Raw genomic sequence first — 21,297 nt, forward strand, 5'->3', positions numbered from 1 at the left:
CAATATTAGTTACAAAAGTTGCTTGGAATTCTGAGAACATCCAGTTTGTGCACAAATTATAGGTAAAATACAGAAAATTCATCCAGACCTAGTTTCTAATAAAGATTACTATTATAGAAAAAAGTTATGTACATAAAATGAAAAATATTGCAATGCAAGTTAAATGAGGTTCCTAACAAAGATTTGACAGAGATACCCCAAGGCAAGAAATTCAGCAAATAAATTTAGTAATAATAATACCCAGACTTAACAATTACCAATAAAAAGAAAAAATGGCACGTGGAAGTACTAGAGACAGCAGAAGAGAAGAGAAGTAACTGTAGAGGATAACAAACTACAAAGAACTGCAAATAGAAATAGAATGACTCTGACAAAAGAAAGAAAGGTAGTATCAATGGTTATAGGTGCCTTGGGTGCAATCCCAAAACAATTGGAGCACCACTTGGATTCCATCAGCATTGACAAATTCACTATCAGTCATGTACAAAAGGCAGCTTTAGTTGGAATAGTTTACATCCTCTGACGACATCTGTAATATCATCAAACATCCACATCTACCTATCCCAGATCCATGAGAAAGGCCCAATAGGTTAATAAAAATGCCAAATCCAGTTTGAACGTTTGGTTTATAATCCATATTAATTTTATAATCCATAATAATTTTTCAAATGAGGAAAAATATATTTCAAATTATGTGGTAAAGAAAGGAAACCAAAATGTCCTTTAGTTGTAACTATACAATCTGGTGCTATTTCATGTAATAATTTTTTTTTTAAAGAATTGGTCAAGTGCCTGCTGATCCAGGGCAGATTGGTAGATAGTTTTCAATTTCTTTTTATAGGGCTGACAGAGACACTACCTTTCTCCACTCCTACTCCAGCACCTCACCTTAGGCACAATTGTTCTCGTATATCTGTTTGGTCACACCTGACTGAACGTTTTTAGAGATCAGCTTTCTCAATTTTTATGATGTTTTGAACTTTATTTAATGTTTCGAGACTTAAGCTTACTAGTATTGTGCTTGATGTTATCTATATTCTTTGCTTGTATGCATAAATACCTACATGCATACTTTCCTAACATATTATCAACCTGATAATATAAACATTATCCAGAAGATACACATTATCATTTCATATCTAAAATATGAACTTCCTTCTTACCTAGATGTATGTTCATCATTTTTGCACAATATTTACACATAGCTTCTAACTCATTCAATTGTCCTTGAAGAAATGAAATCTGAGTCTCTAATTCTTCTTCCTATAATAAAAAGTAAAATAAAAACTTGACTAAGTAAAAACCTTGTTGAAGTTGAGGAAAAATTACACAAAAGTTTGTTTTATATTTCTGCTGCATATTCTCAAAGAGCTCGTCTCATTTTAACCTTACCGCTATTCTCTATTCAGAATCTCAACTTTTCAGAAAATATTTACTAACATATTGCAAAGACAAACATAAGATTGAGTTCTGCTATTGTCATGAGAACTAAGATCTACTAAGAGATGATTGACCGAAAGAGCATATAGAACAGAGAACCACAGACTAATGCCATCTATTAATTATGAAAAGTAGCCAGACTATTTAATATGTGATTTATTTATTTATTTATGAGACTTATATACCGCTTTAAGTGCAAGCACTCTCTAAGTGGTGTACACCAGTAAGCAATGTATATATATATATTTACATTGTCCCCAACAATCTGGGTCCTCACACAATAAAGTTAAGCCACAGCTGCCAGTTCTTTAGCTGGTGTTGGTGTTTTCTTCTTCCTCTTCCTTGTTATTTATCAGCTGCTTTCAGATTCAGCTTATTCAAAAAATTATAATTCAAATTGCTTTAGTTCATGCTATATAGTTGAATTAGGTGCAAGCTATCTAGCAACATTAATTCAGTTTTCTCATTAGCAAAGCCTTATTTGTATGCAATGTACACATTTTTTCAATTGTGGCTTCAATTGTATGTAATGAACATTTTTTTTTCAATTGTGGCTTTATAAGATTTCTGTAAAATTTTAACAAACAACATAAACAGGCCCTATCACTTAAAACATCTTATATATACAAAGCATTTCTCTGTTTGTGTATTACACTTTTTATAATTTATTTTATTATCCTAAGATAATTTTCATATGTTCTGATTGTTACACTCCTGCAGAGTTTATTAGTTTCTGTTTGACAATTGCTTTCTTTCCTCAAATAGATATAGAAATAAATATAGACTTATATTTTAAAAAAACAACAGCAGAAATGCAAAGTCAGAATGAGTTAAAACAATGTGTTCTTTTTTCTTATGCACTTGAAATACTAAGATGCTGCTACATATTTCCTTTAACAGCAACATAAAGATAATAACATTTTTTCTTAAATAACATCAAGATTTCTGGAATAGTTTTTTGGATTTTGTCAAACAAAGATCAAAATCTTTGGATTCCCCTGAAATCTTTGTTTCCATCATAACATATCCTATTGATTTAAATAAGACTTAAATCCAAGGGGCTTATGAACTGAAGCTTTGTGTTTTAGCAGAGTTCATTTATCCATCTTGCATACTGTTCTAATTTCTATTAGGACTCCCAGCAATTAACAATGAAAGATATAATATAGAAGATTCCTGGTAAAATGAAAAATGAAATTCCCCTGATAAGCTAAATTAAAAACAAATTGAAAGAAATATCAATTGTATCATGAGAAAAATCTAAAAAATCCAGCAACAGTGTACAATCCTATATATCATATACTTAAGAATACAAATGTTTTTCACCGAGTTTTGTCTTTAACATTTTCTGAAAAGAGGCCACAGGGGGGCCAAGTCCAACCTCAGTTTGAAAATGTTCCAAAACACAACCATCTGAAAAATTGCATCTTCAAGTTTCAAAGCTTTTGTCTGTCTTTTCATTATTGGGGTACTGTAGTGGGGTACTATCAGCGGTTTTTTCCTGGGGCAATCAAATTGATAGCATGATTCTGTATGGAAATCTAAGTACAAGACATACTGTATAGATCAAAAGCTAGCACTCTGAATTGCATCCAGAAGCCTATTGGAAGGCAATGTGTAGCACAGGTTTAATATTTTCACAAGAAAGTCCCATTTACAGCACATTGCATATGCCAACAATGGTGATAAAACTTAGAGTTACCAGGCAAATTATTTCTATTACAGGTACAGCTACAATTCATATGCTAACTGCATTTGGCTAAGGACCCCTTGCTCAGCAACAGATGTGCTTCCATATTAAGAAACTATGTTAGATACAAAGATTTTCTGGTCTGTGGAACAATCTTTCTCCCTGGGACCAGTCCATGCCACCAAAAAGGTTGAGACTACTGATATAGACCAACTGGGGCAAGGCATAAAGAGCATTCACAGCATGCCATAAGATTTTATGATGAAATGTAAACCTGTCTTCATTTAGTATAAAATGTAATAGACAGAAACTCTGAAGAGTTTTCAAGTTTCTGTTATTGTATGTTGAAGAGAGGCTGAGCAAGCCAGAAGAAGTCAAGTGGGGAATTAGTCTGGATCACTATGTAGATACAAAAGGGCAAGATTGGATTACCCCTTGAATGACACTGAACTTTATCTAGTGTAGCCAGGTATAAACTGCCAGTCTGAGAAGATTCTTGTGTTATAGGCATGAATAATAAAATAGTTAATTGAACTCTTCATGTACAGATTTGATTGTTTGTGCCTGACATTACACCTTAAAACGACAAATCCCTGAAATTTTTGCATTCCTGATCTTGAGCTAACAGATAGTAATATAAAATGCAAATTAGATTATCATCAGTTATTCCACACTTGACAAGTTTCCCCCAACATATAGTACTCTGCAAAACTGTTAGGCAGTTATGCAAAAATGCTGTAAATTAAGAATGCTTTCAGAAATAGAAGTGTTAATAGTTTATTTTTATCAATTAAAAAAATGGAAATTAAATAGAAAAGAAATCCAAATCAAATCCATATTTAGTGTGACTACCTTTTGCCTTCAAAACAGCACCAATTCTTACATTTGCACACTATCCCTCACCCAATTTTAAGCCACTATACAGCTTTTTCTGTTGTAGTTTAGGCAAAGTTTTCAAAGCAGGCTGGAGTTTCAAGATGTGCTATTCAAGGTCTTTTGAAGAAGCACCAAAAAATAGGCAGCATTGAGGACCAGAGACACAGTGGTGGGCCAAGGACACTTAATGCAGATGAAAAACATATCATATTTACTTCCTTCGACAATCAAAAATGTCCAGCAGTGCCATCAACAGAGAACTAGTGGAAACCACTGGGACCCAGGTACATTCATCTACAGTCCAGAGAAAACTAGCCAGAAGTGGTCTTTATGGAAGAATTACGGCAAAAAAAGCCATACCTCTGACATAGAAGGAAGACTACACGACTCAACTATGCATGAAAACATAGGAATTGGGATGTAGAAAAATGGCAGCAAGTGCTCTGGACTGATGAGTCAAAATCTGAAATATTTGGCTGTAACAGGAGGCAATTTGTTTGCCAAAGGGCTGGAGAATGGTACAATGGCACAATAATATGAGTGTCTGAAAGCAATAGTGAAGCATGATGGAGGTTCTTTGCATGTTTGGGGCTGCATTTCTGCAAATGAAGTTGGAGATTAAGTCAGGATTAATGGTAGTACTGAGAAATATAGGCAGATATTTAGCTATCATGCCATACCATCAGAGAGGCAAGTGATTGGCCCCAAATTTATTCTGCAGCAGGACAATGGCCCCAAACATATGGCCAATATCATGAAGAATTATTTTCAATGTAAAGAAAAACAAATAAGTCTTGGAAGAGATGGTTTGGCCCACATAAAGCCCTACATCCACAGAAGATCTATGGTTAGTTCTCCAAAATGTTTGGAACAACTCTGAAGGAACCTTGCCGGGTTTCTTCAAAACTGTGTGCAAGTGTACCAAGAAGAATTGGTGCTGTTTTGGAGGCAAAGGATGGTCACACCAAATATTGATTTGATTTGGATTTTTTCTGTTCATTTACTTTCCATTTTGTTAACTGATAAAAATAAACTATTAACACTTCTACTTCTGAAAGCATTTTAATTTTTAGCACTTTTGCACATCTCTTGGAGCATAAGATATAATAATCAAATTTGAAAAAAATCAGTAGTTATCACATAGTTGAAATTCTATTAATACTATGTTTATTTTGACCACATCTAAAACCCTCAGGACTCTACATAATGCAATCACTTCCCAAGATTAATTAAACATAAATAAATAAATCCTAATTATAAAAAAATTCAAAAATAACTTGTAATAGTAATCCACACAACCCAAAAATCTGTAACAGTTTACTCAGATATGCAGTCATAAAATACTAGTTAAAACTGTATCTATTGCTATTTAATCATAAGCCATTTCACATTATAGCAATGAGGGTGCATCTGTTGAATAATTTCTTTGCTTTCAGATATTAACAACAGGAAGATGAAGCCTCTCTTTGGAACTTCAAATCTGTATTAAAAGTATAAAGTCTTCTGCAAGTTAGATCAGTATGCTTGCAACTGAGTAAAACCCACAAGGTATTTGTCCCTTAAATATTGGGATAAAGGGTAATAAATAGTAAGCTCGTCTTTACTGCCCGAGCCATAAATACGTATCTTTACTTAGGTCATTCTACCTTCCATACTCCATTGCATTACTAAACCTTCCTCATCATATTACTGTCCACTTTTCTCAGGTGGGGCTCTACACTAGCTCTCATCTTTAGAGATTAAACAATGGTACGCTCAATTGTATATTAATCCTATTATAGCAGACGCGTCAAACACAAGGCCCACGGCCCAGATGCGGCCCGTCAAGGCCCCAAATTTAGCCCCTGGAGCTGTTCCAGAAATAGCAAGGGACTGGCCCTCGCTGCCTCACCCCTGGCCCACCCCAACCCCGCTGGGTGCCTCCCGACACACACACAGGAAATAGTGAGCACTCGGAGGCTGGTGGTGCGCAGGAGCAGCTGCAACTCATTTGCCTCGCCCACCCCTTCCTGGCCTCGCCCGTCACGCCTGGCCATGCCCCGTTTTACTGGGTCTCTTCTTGTCCGGCTCTGCTTTGCCAGGCCTTGTCTTACCACGCCTGGCTCCACTTTGCTGGGCCAGGCACCAAAGTGCCGTTGAAAACAGCAGAGTCTGTGTGCGTGCCTGCCTTGCCCAGGTCAGCCAAGCTCTCCATGGCACACTACAGGTGATGCAAGGCATGGAAAGTAAAGGCTGACAGGTGAGCTTGTAGCAGGCGAACACACAGACTCTGCTCTTTTCGGCAGCCCTTCTTGCCACTGGGGCTGCTTGCCTTCCTCTGCACTCGCGCCTCCATGCCCCGCTCACAGCCTGGTCTCACAGCCTGCAAGGCTTTTCTCTCATTGGGATTGCCCCACCCCAAAAACGAAAGCCATGGCTGGGGGCTTCCTTCCTGAGCATAGAAGAAACAGAACGGGAGCTTTAGGCTTCTGCCTGCCATTGCGCAATAGGAGATCGCAGGGGCTGTCGGGGGGGGAGACACGGCAGGTGAACAGCAGCGGCTTACGGTTTCTGGTATGGGGAGGTTGGAAGCAAAACTGCCCTTTCGGCAGGCATAGAGTCAATCCCGGCGTGGAGGCAATGGAGGGGAGGGTCAACTAAAAGGGAAGGCACTGCTCTACATGTTTTTTTAAGTTGCCAGAAGCTCCAGACAGGTTTCCCATTTTGACCCCTTCCCTTATTGTTTCCTCTTGCTCCATGGCTCTCAGCTCACCTCTCCCAGAACTTGCACATATTTGTGTGTGTATGTGCACATAGGGGAGAGGGTCTTACTTCCTACAGCCCCACGCTGTGACATTGGGGAAGAAAAGAACGGGGGAGGTGAGAGAAGCTGTGATGGGAGCTTCTTGCAGCCTTCCACAGGGCTGGGGGAGGGAGCTGAGGGGGGCAGGGCGCGATGCAATTAGCAGCACGTTGAGAAAAAGAAACAAGTACTCCAAAAAACCAGCTTTCATTAGTTTGCAGCCTGCCATTGCAGAAGGTCTCTGTTGAGGATGCAGAGCTGCAAGGGGTGAGAGACACACACACACCTTTGTGTGCACTCACACACACAAACACAGTGTGGGTCTGGGAGAGGTGAGCTAAGCCATGTAGAGGCAATGGCGGGGGAAAGGAGAAGCCTTTGCCCATCGCTGGCTGTCTATTGCCACCTCTGCCTGGAGCCTCTGGCAGCTTAAAAAAAAATGCAAGCAAGGAAGGAAGGAAGGAAGGAAGGAAGGAGTCAGGGAGGGAGGGAGAGGCAATTCGGTTGGAAATGTCCCAGTTCAAAGGAGAAATCTGTTTTGTGTTCTGTTTTGTCACAGACAGAACTTTGTTGGCAATCCAAGTTAACATTGGTATTCTTGAATTGTGAGCTCTTAGGAAAGTATCCCCTCCTTATATGTTGCAAACAGCCATTTTCAGTGGGGAAAACAGGACAAAGCAGAGGGGGGGAAATATTTTTCTTTGGTATATTCCAATCTGAATTAGACCAAGGCAGGCTCCTTACAGGAGAGCCCTTTTAAGGATTATGTATTAATAGAAAAACAACTAGCCTACTTCTGCTCATAAAAGATAAAGCTGTTATTAACTATCACAGCCACCATGACAGTTTTGCTGTACTGTTGCCTGCGGACACCTCACTAAAAGCAAGCACAGGTTAAACTGAGCCTGGTTTGTTCTCAGTCTTTTAAGTGGCCACAAACTATTAGCAAAAGTGGCATTTGATCATAAGGCAAGAAGACACCAAAAAATGTTTCCCCTTTTGCATTTGAGCATCCAAGAAGGGACAGGAAAGGAGAGAGGGAGAGAGGAAAGACAAAGAAAAAAAGAAAGAGGAAAGGAAAAAGAAGAAAAGGGAAGAAGGAAGGAAGGAAGGGATTACAATGAGAGAGAAAGAGAGAGAAGGTCTGAGGGAAGTGCTGCCTTAGCATTTGGCCACCAGCAGCCTTGTTGCCCCTTTGCCATTCCCTTGTCTCCACCTCCTGATCTCTCCTGGTGGTCTCCCATCCTATTGCTGAGGATACTTTAGTTACAAAGCCAGGTTTCCTCACATGGAGAGGAGTGGCCCTCCCTCTGACCCACATATTTTGCCTTCCCACACACATCATGAGCAACTTGGCCAAGGAGAGCAAGAAGAGCAGCAGCAGCTTCCAGGAGGAGGAGGTAAGTGGAGCAGGACACCTCCTTGGGACAGCAGGGCTGGGCTGAGCTGGGCTGTGGGGTCCTGGTGCCCTGGGAGCTCGACCAGGCTGGATCCCCCATAGTCCTGCCCAGACCACACAAGTGCCCCCAACACAAGCGATGTCGAGCTGGCCACACCCACCCCAACCACACCCACCCGGCCCCCCCAAGGTCAACCACAACCCTGATGTGGCCCTCAGTGAAATTGAGTTTGACACCCCAGTATTATAGGAATCCAAATGCGCAAATCCCAGGAGTCTCTGTTCCAATAGTACTCATAGCTATGGACAAGAACCTTTGCCAATAATCTTATTTTGGGCAGCTTTTCACCATTAGTTCTTATCTAGAAAGGGATATTTCATTCCTGGCCAAATCTTATTATTAAGACCAAAATAATTCAGTATATACAAAACGCAAACTAGAAACTCTTCCTCATCTAGCTGTTGTCTTATATAACATTACAAATTTTGAAAACCACTAGTCAGATATTACAGACAAATAATAAGTTTTTCTATCACAATAGTTTAGATCATTTCTGATTTCTGACATTCACTGAATGAAGAAAATTTACAGCAACCACATAGTTTATACCTATAATGATAATTATGACTCTACTCTGTGTATTTACTGGATCAGTCAAGCCATGCTTTGCACTTTATAGAAACAAAAGAAGGACCAGATTGCAATTTGTGGTTATATTTATAGGCATGATTCAGTGTTATTACATTAACTGTAGATATCTTACCTATTAATAGACTTGAGTTTACTAAGAATCCCACATATCTATAATATTTTTCCAACAACTTCATAGTATTCCTTGGGTAAAAATAGGAGTACATGCACCATAATCAAGATAATATGAAAATGTTTCCTTAAATTTTATTCTCATTTATTTCTTGAGTTAAAGATAAAACTAAAAGATAAAGGGCCAGATACAGTAATTTGAGCAGCTGTGATTCATTGGTATTGCACAGAGCAGATCTTTTTTCAGATCAATGACAAAAACAAAACACTCTGAAAAGCTAGTATACCACAGAACATTTACAGGAAAAGAATTAAAAATGTAAACTATTGTAAGTGTGGCAAAAAATGTGGCACTAATATATCAGGGGAGTATCAAAACCACAAGGAAGTTAAAAAAGAAATGCACTAATGTGGATTTTTAATAATGAAATGTGATAAATTAAAGGATAACTTAATAGGTGGCATGACTAATGGTAATGAGAAATGTTTCCGAATGGTAGATTCAGGTTCCTCCATGTCTCTTGTAAATTCAAAATTGGTGGATTAAAAATCATTTCCCTTATCTATTACGTAATGGTAAAAAGTCTAAGAAATAAATATTTTAATTTACCAGATGTCAGAGTATAAATGAAATGGAGAGAATAAAAAAAGCTATTTGAGACACACTATCAGTAAATATAATTTGTTATAGGGAGAAGTTGGCCTAGAAAATAGGAGCCTGTGAGTCCTAGTCTTGTTTTAGGCATGAAACCTAACTGGGTGACTTTCTGAGTCCAATCCATCTCACAGGGTTGTTGAGGGAAAAACAGGAGAAGAAAGCAGTATATTATCTTCACTGCCTTTAGTTACTTATAAGATAATAAAGGTTGGATTAAAAAACAATAAATCAAATCCTGGATCTTATACTAAACAAAGGTAACAATAAATTCATTTGGAAATTACCTATGTCATTCATACTTTCCCACAGCAAGGGTTGTGTCTGAGAGGTAGCCAGAGGAAGCAGAAGATTTGTTAACACTGCAGTTAACAGAGCAGTAGTTGATATAGCATTGAAGAGGCAATGTTAATACCAGAAGAGGCTGCAGAAAGACACTATACAAAAATAAGTGTTTAGAAGAAACGATTAAGAAAACACTGAAATGGCTAAGATGGCATCAGTAAAAGCTTCAGATGAGGCAGTAGAAGGAACTCATTTTGTAAGTGCTGTTAAAAAAGTAGAAAACCAGGCAGAGAAAACAGAACAGTGGTCTGTTCTGACAGAATGAAAACTACTAATGAATAAAATATGGTGGATCTGAAAGAGAGGAAAAATATTGAAATCCCCTTTCCCTTCACTTTGAGAGAAACATTACTTTCAGCTCCAACATCTTCCAGAACTGAAGAAGCTTCTTGGATGCGAAGGAAAATATTTTCAAGCAAAAACAAAGAAAATCTTTGCCTTTTGCAAAAGCACCTTTGGTTCATCTCCAAATGAAACTATTTCTTCAAGAGATTATCAAGCAAGCACATGCAAAGATTCTGCTGATATAGTTCAAGGATCTGCTTGATACAGTTCTACAGAGGAATTATTGAGTCTGTCAATTTGTACCTCTATAACTCTGGTCTGGCACAGCAACCAAACAGGAAGGTATAGATTGAAGAAAAAAACAATTGTAACCAGCCTGCCTTTCACTGAGGACCTTTATACTGTACAAGCCAGAGAGAAGGCTGATAAAATATCTACAGACCCATCACATCCTGGAATAAACTGTTTCGACTTCTCCCCTAAGGAATCACTATAGGGCAGGGATGTTAAACTCAATTTTGTTGATGGCCCATCACCATTATGGTAGCCCTCAAAGGGCCAGCAGGTGAGTCATGTGAAGGAGTGGTGGTCAGTCTTTTCCAGCAGATGGTCATATAATAGGATGGTATTCAAGTGACTGGTCAGTTCTTCTTCTTTCCTCTCTCTTGCACTGCCTGGTGGGCTCTTCTTCTACAGCTCCTTCACTGATTCCTCTGCTTGCCTCTCTTCTATTCAAACTCTCTCTTTCAGGCTTGTCCTGCAGAAGCCTCTCCTATCCTATCCTTTTCTCTCCCACAGGCTTGTCCCACAAAAGTTCCTCCTCTCCTATCCCTTTCTCTCCCTCAGGCTTCCCCCACAAAAGCATCTCCTCTCCCTCCTCCTTCCTGCCAAAACCCCTTTTATATCCTCTCCTCTCTTTCCCCATGTGTTCACTCACTGCCTGGATGGCCTTTTTACGCAGCACTTATCAGTTGGAGTTGCATGTGCTGATTCTGGGGTCCCCATCAAGTCCTGACAGCCCCACAGCTCTAGCTGACTTTTTGCCGAAGACTGCCTGTGGCTGCTGGTTACCGGCTACCCCAGAGGCTGTCAGAAGCCCTGATAAGCTGGAGCCATGCACACTGGGGCTTCAGCAGAGTCCCAGAAAAACTGCAGCTCCAGCTGACTTTCTCTCCTAGGCCTCTCTGGCATTGCTGCCACTTCAGCTCATATGCCCACTACTACATACTCCACCTACTAGTGTGCTTGCGGTCCACATCTAAACACATCACGGCCTAGATCTGGATCGCAGGCCTTGAGTTTGACATGTCTGCTATAGGCACTGCAATGCCAAAACAATCTGCCTAGACACAAAAGCAGATTTCCACCCATGCTATCACTCTGTTAAACACCTAACTCCCACAGCACTGTCTTATGCCTAAAGATATTTACCCATGTAGCAGGCTGTATTGCTATTATCTTTCTCATCTTCATCTTAGAATATTTTTTTAAAAAAATTAGCCACAACATACAACAGGCTAACTGATTACATTTTTATAAGAAATTTAGAAAGCTAAAAGCTAAACAAACTTGATATGTGTGTGTGGATGGGGATAGAGAACAAAGAAACATACTCAATAGTGAGAACTAAAAAAAGGAGAGGGAAATGAAATGAAATGAAAAAAGTAAAGCAAAAGAAAATTCAGACTCTGGAAATTCTTGTGACAGAATAATAATTCTGTAATTATATAAAGAGTTTTATTGTAAAGATAAAAAGTATACTAACTGGTCATACCATGCCATTGTTAAATTTTAATTGTTTAATTGTTCATAATCAACTTAATCTCTGACTAAATGAGAAACTGCATGTAATGAGATATTATGCTAGGAAAAGGCTTGATAACCGACTGGAGAAGTGATAGCATTAATTTAAACTCAAATCCTCTTACTATTTAGGAATGGTGGCAATGAAAATTTCAAGAGTATTTATCTCCAAAATAAATTTACAGCAAATTATGCCATATTTGATCAAATAAGTCTAGTTTCATTACTAAATTTACCTATCTACACTTGAAATTCAGTTTGAACTCAGGTGACAGAATTACCTTTCTGCATACTGAAGGAATTATTAAAATGAAGATGATATCATTTTAATGATATAATCTGATAACATTAAAATAGTATCATATCAGTGTATGTATTCTTTGTGGAGTGATCTCTGGGGATTGTTGAGAAATATTGCTGGCTTAGAATGTTAAAGCATGGGTGGCCTCTACCCCTATCTTAAAAGCTACATCTGCTGCCAGTTGCTTTCCAGGTTGTCTTCTAAGATATTCCAAGGAAAAATGAAGCTGTCTTTATTTAAATGGAATAAGAATTTTATACTTCTGAAAATGTAACAAATGTATTAAGATTTTACAAAAGTTATGGTTTGGTTTCTGTTATTTTATTATAATTTTATTATAAGTTATTTTATAAGTTATTTTTATCTATGTAAATCTGAAGTAAAAATGTGAACCAATATAAATAAGATAACTTGAATTAGTGAAATGTATCTCCCAAGAAACACTTACGGATTCTTTTTTGCTCATATTTCTGCTATGAGAACGTGAATGGGAAATTGTACTAAAAAAAGATTCCTTCTTGGTTGCAGACAAAGGAGGAGATTCAGTGGATTCACGTCCTCCAGAAAAACTTTCAATGCTTGGAGAAGGACTCCCATTTTTTGTACTTTGCCCTGAAAAGCAAATAGAGAGGAGCCAGAAATCATCATCATCATGCTTCTCAGTAACTGAATGGTGATTTTTCAAAAGCAGATTTGCATATCATGAATTTATTTATTGATATAATACAAAGTGCTACTGCAAGGGACATGCGGGACTATGTAAAACTATTTGCAACACATATTTAGTCACAAAGTGAGCAACAAAACATATCTTGTACATAAGAACATACTGTCACTAAGCAAACCCAGTCAATATATATATTATGTAGGTACATATAAGTATGTGTATGCCTGCGTGTGTGTATGTGTGTGCATGCATCTGCCTGCCTGTCTGCCTACCTGTCTGCCTGCCTATCTATCTGCCTGCTTGCCTGTCTGTCTATCCGTCTATCTGTCCATCCATCCATCCATCCATCCATCCATCCATCCATCCATCCATCCATCCATCCATCCATCCTGTCAGATTCTCAGAGACTGTCAGAAGAAACCCCTGTGGTTTTGTCTCAAAGATGCTTTTTTCTTCAAAAGGCAATTGGACTGTTTAATGGAATATTTAGCTACCAAAGAATGTTGTTACATGGAAATAATCTCTTAAATCAAGGGGGTACATTTTGCTCAACAGAATGACCCTTTAATAATAATTCACATATTTTTGTATGTGAAAGAAGGGAATTTCACATGAAAGGGTAGAGATTTGCTATAAGCAAAAACAGCAGAACTTAGCAATATATCAAGGATAGGAACAATAAGTCAGTGCAATTTTGAGTTCAATTCTTGTGATTTCACATACACATATTTATATATTTCTTAGTAGTACAGAGAAATGATTTGCTATTGCCTTCTTCTGGAATGTTTTTTCAACCTCTAGTGGCTCTATTTTTGGACTCCTAATCAGAGAAAATATACTTTAAAGAATGCAGGTTAGAAAAAAGCTGCATAAATCTTAAATGGGAGAGCTAAATGGGATATCACTTCAGTCCCAAAAATTGAGCTGGTTGTTTGAGAATGATCCCATCCAATATTAAGTGGTGATATTAGTTTATAAAGTCCTAAATGGCTGAAGACTTAAGTATTTTTTAAAAATCACTTCCCTAAATACCATGGAACTTGTACATTGCAATTACCTGCATGTTGTGGCCCAGATAAGAGCTTTCTCAATTATTGAAGATGTGGCTTTTCACTTAAGTGTTTATGAGATAATAACCAACAAGGTTCCACATTTATAATTTATTCAATTTCTCTACTTTTAAAATGTACAATATTTTTATTTATTTAATTTTTAAGAGATTTTGGTTTTATTACTATAAGATTATATTTACTCCTATTTTCTTAAAAAGCCTCTGGGTTCTTATGCAAGAAAGATGCAATTTTTTTCTCTAAACAACAGTGCCACTTAGTGGATCTGTGAAATATAGTACATATTTAAAAATTTCAAACCACCTGTACCAAATTTGGGCTATCAAGTAATAACAATATTATAGGAAAAACGTACCATATGTTACTGTAGTAACTGTTCCGTGGAAGTTACTTAGATTCTGGACAGGAACTGATATTGGAACATCACTGCCTTTAACTACTTCTCCTAGTAATTAAATAAAGTTAAAGAAATCTTTACAGTAGAACAAATGGTCAAATTTTCCAAATTCCAATACCCTAATTTTCTGCTTAGTTCTATGCATGTATTATACATATATTGCCTTTGGCTCTTCCTGTATTTTATAAGTAATTTTGACATAATGCTATTAATAGCAACATTCCAATGGAGTTTAGAAACTTGATAGTGATCATTCAAATGCTAGTGGTCTAAGAATAAGTAACTCCAAAAGCAGAGTAGCATGGTTTTCTACAAATGCCTTTACATCACCAGGAATACTTTCAGATGTACCCTCCCAAAAATAGTTTTATGTATATACAGTTAAGCTAGGCCCATTACAGAAAAATTTCAAAATATTATGCTGAGTTCTATTATATAAAGTATAACAACAAACATATCATACAGCATTTAATTTTGCATCATTTTTTTTAAATATAATATTTTAAGTCATTGATCCATGGAGTTTTGGTGGATAAGGAAATGTTATGTTCAGTTTTAATAACCTGGTTTACAGACTATTCACAATAAATAAAAAGTTCTAATTATTTTATGATGCTAAGCTGAAATTAAAAATAAAATACAAGTCTAGAAATCAAATTATATTTTAAACAAAGTAAATGTTATGGATTTGCTTATGAAAACTCATATCCAACATACTAGTGGAAACCCTACTCTGTTTTCCAGGAGATGGTGAAGTTTATTTAACCTTATATAAATGAGGACAAAAGGAAGGATCACCATGACAAAAGTATAACTGTTTTTTAAGACTTGTGAGAAAATGTTTTGAAAGTACTCAAATAAAGGTAAGGATTGTTGTCAACTTGGTTGACAGTGAGATGTATTCTGCTTGAATAAGAAATAATTATCTCAGAATAAATATGAACTGTGCAGTCACTTGATTTTGCCATTTTTTACCCCATTTGAACAAGCTATCAGAGAAATAAAATATATATCTCATAAATGGAATTGGAAAAATTTCAGTCCTATGAATGATAGAATACTAATCATATTCCTTCATTTGTAGCTAGAGCTTGATACAAGCAATGGAAATGTAATGTAAAATGAATATCTGTGCAGTGGGGGAAGTAGAAATGTTAAGGTAATGGTTCTGACGTAATTGAAACACTGTTCCTTTGTAATACAAAGCAGCATACAAAATTTGATTGCACATGCTCAACCACCACTTGACTTTTTATCCTCCCATTCTGATTGTTTATTCTTTTTATTTATTTGTTATGTTTCACATTTACTGTAACTTAATCCAACAGAATGTTATATAATATTACAATAGTAGGACTAATCATCCATAGAGCTATTGAACTCTTCTTCATTGGCTGTACAAACAGAATCTGGATAGACATTTGTTGAGGCTACACAGAATGGGTGGATTTGATTACCTAGACAACTTTTTCTACAATTTTAGTCTTATTGATTATAAACAGACTAATTTCTATACAGTTAGGCAAATATGTTATAAGATTTCCAGGGAAGATAGAGCGAGTTGAAGATAGCTATGCGAAAGCAGAGCTGACAATCATGGTAAAAACTAAGGAAACAGTGAGTAGACTGTTTGTTAAGGAGTTAAGGAAAGGAGGGAAGATTGCCTTAATGCGTTCCAGATGCTCCTTACAAAGAAATCATAGGACAGTGGTTTTCTGTGGGTGTGAGCACTGGGATCAGCCATCTGGCTCATAACTGCAGCAGAGCCTTTTGAAAGGCACTAAGTTCGCACACTTCTTTCTAATTTTTGGAAATTCCTTATTAAACCTTTTAAAACTATTAGTGATCTTTAGAATGACAAGTTTAAAAAGTCTTCATTGGGAGAGTTTATCTTCAAGTCTAAACAAAAGAAAAAATAATTATAAGCTGAAGCACTTAAAAAAAATGAAATAAAAGCAAAAAGCTAAATAAGATTTTATCTAAGTATAAATGGATTAAGGGTCCATATAAATCTGGAATATTGACATTTATTATAAGATATTGGAATTTATAAAAATAATCAACTTGTCATGGGAAATAGACTTATTTTGGCTATCCTGGCTATTGAAAAGATAAGAAAAGATAAGTGATAATTTTAAGAACTTGACTCTAAAGGGGACTAAAGATTTTATGCTGAAGAAAAAATACAACTCTGTTCTTAATGTCAATTAATATTCAGACTTACAAAATGATACAAAATGTTATAACAGCAGAAATATTAAATATCTCTGAAGAATAAGGCCAGAAATTAATTACTACGGTATTGACTGAGTAATGATGTCTGCTTCTATGGAAAGACTTATGTCTGAAAGATGTAAATGAAGGAATGACAAATGTGCAAGAAATTTTATATGACAAGACAGAAAGTACGAAATATGAAACTGCAAATAACAGGCAACAAGAATGATTTGGAAAAGGATATTATATTGGATGTACAAAAGAAACTGGCTGAAGTTTTAAAAATTAAAAAGAAAATGCAAATGATAAATAGGGAAAATGACTTGGAAAATATTTTTTTATTATATCTGTAAAAGAGGCATGTTAAAGTCTTGAAGAAATCTGTGTCATGGGATAAAGAAGAATTGAAGAGGAACCAAATCTATGACAATATCTGGCTTAACAAATTAAAATTGTTAGAAGTAAAAGGAAGGAATATGAAATTGGTCTATTTGACTAAAGTTAAATTGAGTCATTTCTGGAATTTTTGGCACTACTTTATGGACTTTTTACTGACACTACGATTGGAAAGTGGATGTTTATGGACTTGTTTAGATAATTAAGGGTGGGATAAGGAATCAAGAGATATCAATTTAGTAAAGAAATGTTAAATTTATTTATATTTGTCATGAAGGCTAGAAGTCATATCTTTCCCTCTCTCTAAAATTATATTTTCTTTTTTTCTTTTTTCTTCCTGCACTTTTTATTCTTTCTTTCCTTCTTTCCTCTTTTCCTAGCATTAATTTGTATTAGTTTTTAGTACTGTAATTAAAATTCTTAATAAAAATTATATCCAAAATAGCTATGACAATAAGGTGGCTGCATTTATTTATTTTGGCTGCAAATATATTATATATTAGGAAATGATAAAATCACAATGTAATATACTTTTGCAATAATATACGGGCATGCATTTCCACTGATTAAACGTACACAGAAGCAGATTTATGTAGTTATTAGAAGAGCACACCAAATAAATAGTCTTAAAGGCAGTTAGTAGATTATCATTTTCATTTTTAACTGGGAGGGAATTTGGAATTCAGAGCATTTTCACAAAACATGAAATAAAATTCTGTTTAATGCTGTCATTTGATTTATAGTAAACTGATTCTCATTTTCTGTTTTCAATTACCAAGCAATATTAAAAAATAAAATTTGAAAAGTAATTTGCCGGATGCCTGATTTACTAAATGAATTCATACCTAAGATGTATCATACGTTCAGTATTTTCAAACAACAAAAGTTGGACATAGTCAAATAAATATGTAATGAGAAGGGAACTAAAGCAAACAATGAAACTGAAATTCGGAAACAATTGGAAAATCTGGCAAATAAATTATATCAGACAGGATATGGTGGCAAGCAAAGATGAGTGCTATTCAAGTTGAAATGCAGATTTCATCTCACCATCTTATATTATGCTGAAAGCTCTATCTTAGTTTATGACAGGATTTGGTTTTCAAAAACAGAAATGGAACATTTTTACCTTTGCTTAGCTGAACTGGCACACTTTCAGATTTCATTATTCTTTGCTGCTGAGATGAAGGGAGTTCTACTGTGCTTCTTGTGGGCATGACAACAGAAGAAATATTGCCACTGCTACCTGCAACTGGAAGAGTTGCACTGCTAGAAGTCATTGCTGGGGATATCAGCTTGCGGCCAAAATTCAATAAGCTACTGGAAACTTTATTTATGTTCAGAGGAGCAACCTTTGCATTGATACTGAAAAAGAAAACAAGAAAACATACATACTGCTGCTATCATGTTTAACTGACACTACCAAACTAATTGGAAAATTTCAAAATGAATTTGTTGTAATTAAAGATCCCTCTCACCCCACAAAAATATTACAATGAATCTAGAAAGTATAATAATGCAATATTATTCTACTTTAATACTAGTTATTTCTAGGGAAGTAGATTGTTTCATCCTCTGAAAACCTTTGAAAGTCACGTGAATTTTGTTCCATAGGAACAGTTTTATTTACTAGAAAAAATAAACTTGTCTGTCTTAGGAATATTTTACAACCAAGACCATTCATTCATTCATTCATTCATTCATTCATTCATTCAATTTGCTACCCATCTTGTTTCAAAGTGACTCTGAGCAATTTACAACATGCAAACATTAAAACCGCCAGAGAGAAATATTTCAAACACAAAATGAAAGAACAATCAAAGTAAAATCATAATTACAAGATGGGGAAGGAGGGAGCCAGATTTTTTGTGGGGGGAGGCAGGTTAATAAATCAATCATTTCCAAAATGATACTCCCCTGTTGGGCCCCCAAGCCATCTGGCAGAACCAAATCTTAAGGATCTTGCCAAAGGTCAGAAGGTGGGAATTGATCTCATCTGCAAGGTTCTATTCTATTCTATTCTATTCTATTCTATTCTATTCTATTCTATTCTATTCTATTCTATTCTATTGCTCTGTTCTGGGCTCAGTGCTCTTCAACATCTTCATCAATGATTTGGATGAGGGGATAGATGGGGAACCCATCAAATTTGCAGACGACATCAAGCTGGCAGGAATAATTAACATTTCAAAAGATAGGCTTAAGATACAGAAGGATCTTGACAGATTAGAACATTGGGCGTTATCTAACAAAATGAAATTCAGTGGTAAAAAAAGTAAGGTTCTACATTTAGGCTAGAAAAGCTAAATGCACAGGTACAGTATAGGTGGTATCTTGTTCAATAGTAGTAACTGTAAGAGGCATCTCGGAGTCCTAGTAGACAATCACTTAAATATGAGCAAGCAGTGTGCTGCAGCTACCAAAAAAAGCCAACACAGTGTTAGGCTGCATTAACAGAGGGATAGAATCAAGATCACATGAAGTGTTAATACCACTTTATAACGCCTTGATAAGGCCACATTTGGAATACTGCATCCAGTTTTGGTCACCACAATGTAAAAAAGATGTTGAGACTCTAGAAAGAGTGCAGAGAAGAGCAACAAAGATGATTAGAGGACTGGAGGCTAAAATATATGAATAACAGTTGCAGGAATTGGGTATGTCTAGTTTAATGAAGAGAAGGTCTAGGGGTGACATGATAGCAGTGTCCAATATGCCACAAAGAATAGGGAGTCAAGCTATTCTCCAAAGCACCTGAAGACAAGAAGCAATGGATGGAAACTAATCAAGGAGAGAAGCAACCTAGAACTAAGGAGAAATTTCCTGACAGTTAGAACAATTAATCAGTGGAACAACCTGCCTCCAGAAGTTGCGAATGCTCCAATAATGGAAGTTTTAAAAGACACTGGACAACCATTTGTCTGAAATGGTATAGGGTTTCCTGCCTGAGCAGGGGGTTGGACTAGAAGACCTCCAAGGTCCCTTCCAACTCTATTATTATTATTGTTTTCATCATTTCTTGTTGCCATTAACACTCAATATCTGGAAAATCTCACATTGGCTATCTCCAGTTTATGCCCTAAAACAATCTTCAGGTCTCTCAATCTCTGTCTTCCTCTGAATAAAGAGGGATGTTAGGGGAAAGTATTCACATTGTTTTATAAGCTGACTGTACATCATTACAATTAGAGGTAATTTGTTCATAATGACCCTTGTTCTCTTGCGCAATAATTTTGGTGGTTCATTAACTTTTTTGTATACATACTCTTAACTTGCAATGCCCTTGACATAAATAGCAACCATCCTAAATTGCTGTTACAAATTTAACAAGGTTCATGATATAGATACTTTAATAAATGAAGTTCAACTTTATGCTAGTTTTGAATGTTCTGATACATAAATGCAAGATGATTAAGACTATAATACAAGAGTCAGACTTTATTTCTTTACCATCATGGTGAAAAGATAGAAAAATATCAGAAAAAGGGACAACACTGATCAAAAAATAAAGGTTGATTATCTAATGGTTATAAAGAAATATATTTAAAAGCAAGGTATTGTTTAAATGTCAAGGATACATGAATGCAGTACCTGAATAAAACTATTTTGTTAATCATAATAGGAATAATTGACCTTGGATATCAATGGGATATTTTTAAAACAAAGCTGTGCAATGATTCAGCTTCTGCAGTGTGTGCAAATGAAATGTTTTGTTTTACAAAGTTGATTCAAGGACATCTCTTTCTGCATACAAACACTAGAAAAGAAAAACTGCTATAATACTGTGAATTTTTTTAAAATCTGCACAAATTCTTGGAGATCAGAGTAATATAAATGTAGTCCATGAATTTGTAACACTTAGTGGGTTTCTCTTTTATCTTTTTCTTATAGTAGTATAGATTTCTAGTGAGTTAGATGCTCCAATTTCAGATGAAAAAGACCCATTTCAACAATAACTTCAAATAGTAGCTATAATTGAGTAATATTACACAAGTTGTATAAAGCAAGTCATCTTTATAGCTAAGTTCATTTTTACAGCCAAAGACTATCCTTATTCACTGTTAATAAATAGAATATCTTATTATCTTTTAGATCAGTGGTTCTTAACCTTTCGAATGCCGTGACCCCATAAAACAGTTCCCCATGTTGTGGTGACCCCCAAGTGGGTGTGGCCACCAATAAGAGGGAGTAGGACAGCTAGGGAAAAGGGA

At 36.1% G+C, this 21,297-nt stretch overlaps 1 protein-coding gene across 3 annotated transcripts in view; it reads right to left on the bottom strand.

The window, feature by feature from the left end:
• Positions 1-21,297, bottom strand: part of TBC1D5 (TBC1 domain family member 5) — a 376,566-nt gene that overhangs the window by 23,331 nt on the left and 331,938 nt on the right. For all 3 annotated transcript variants that reach the window (XM_039348847.1, XM_039348846.1, XM_039348848.1), the window contains exons 17-20: positions 18,216-18,451; positions 14,432-14,521; positions 12,788-12,951; positions 1,164-1,263 (exon numbers count right to left, since the gene is read on the bottom strand). In XM_039348847.1, the coding sequence (XP_039204781.1) occupies positions 1,164-1,263; positions 12,788-12,951; positions 14,432-14,521; positions 18,216-18,451 (590 nt within the window). The remainder of the gene's footprint in view (positions 1-1,163; positions 1,264-12,787; positions 12,952-14,431; positions 14,522-18,215; positions 18,452-21,297) is intronic.

The sequence above is a fragment of the Crotalus tigris genome, unplaced genomic scaffold (assembly GCF_016545835.1).
Source record: "Crotalus tigris isolate CLP2741 ecotype Arizona unplaced genomic scaffold, ASM1654583v1 scf7180000018184.2832721, whole genome shotgun sequence".
Classification (NCBI taxonomy): domain Eukaryota; kingdom Metazoa; phylum Chordata; class Lepidosauria; order Squamata; family Viperidae; genus Crotalus; species Crotalus tigris.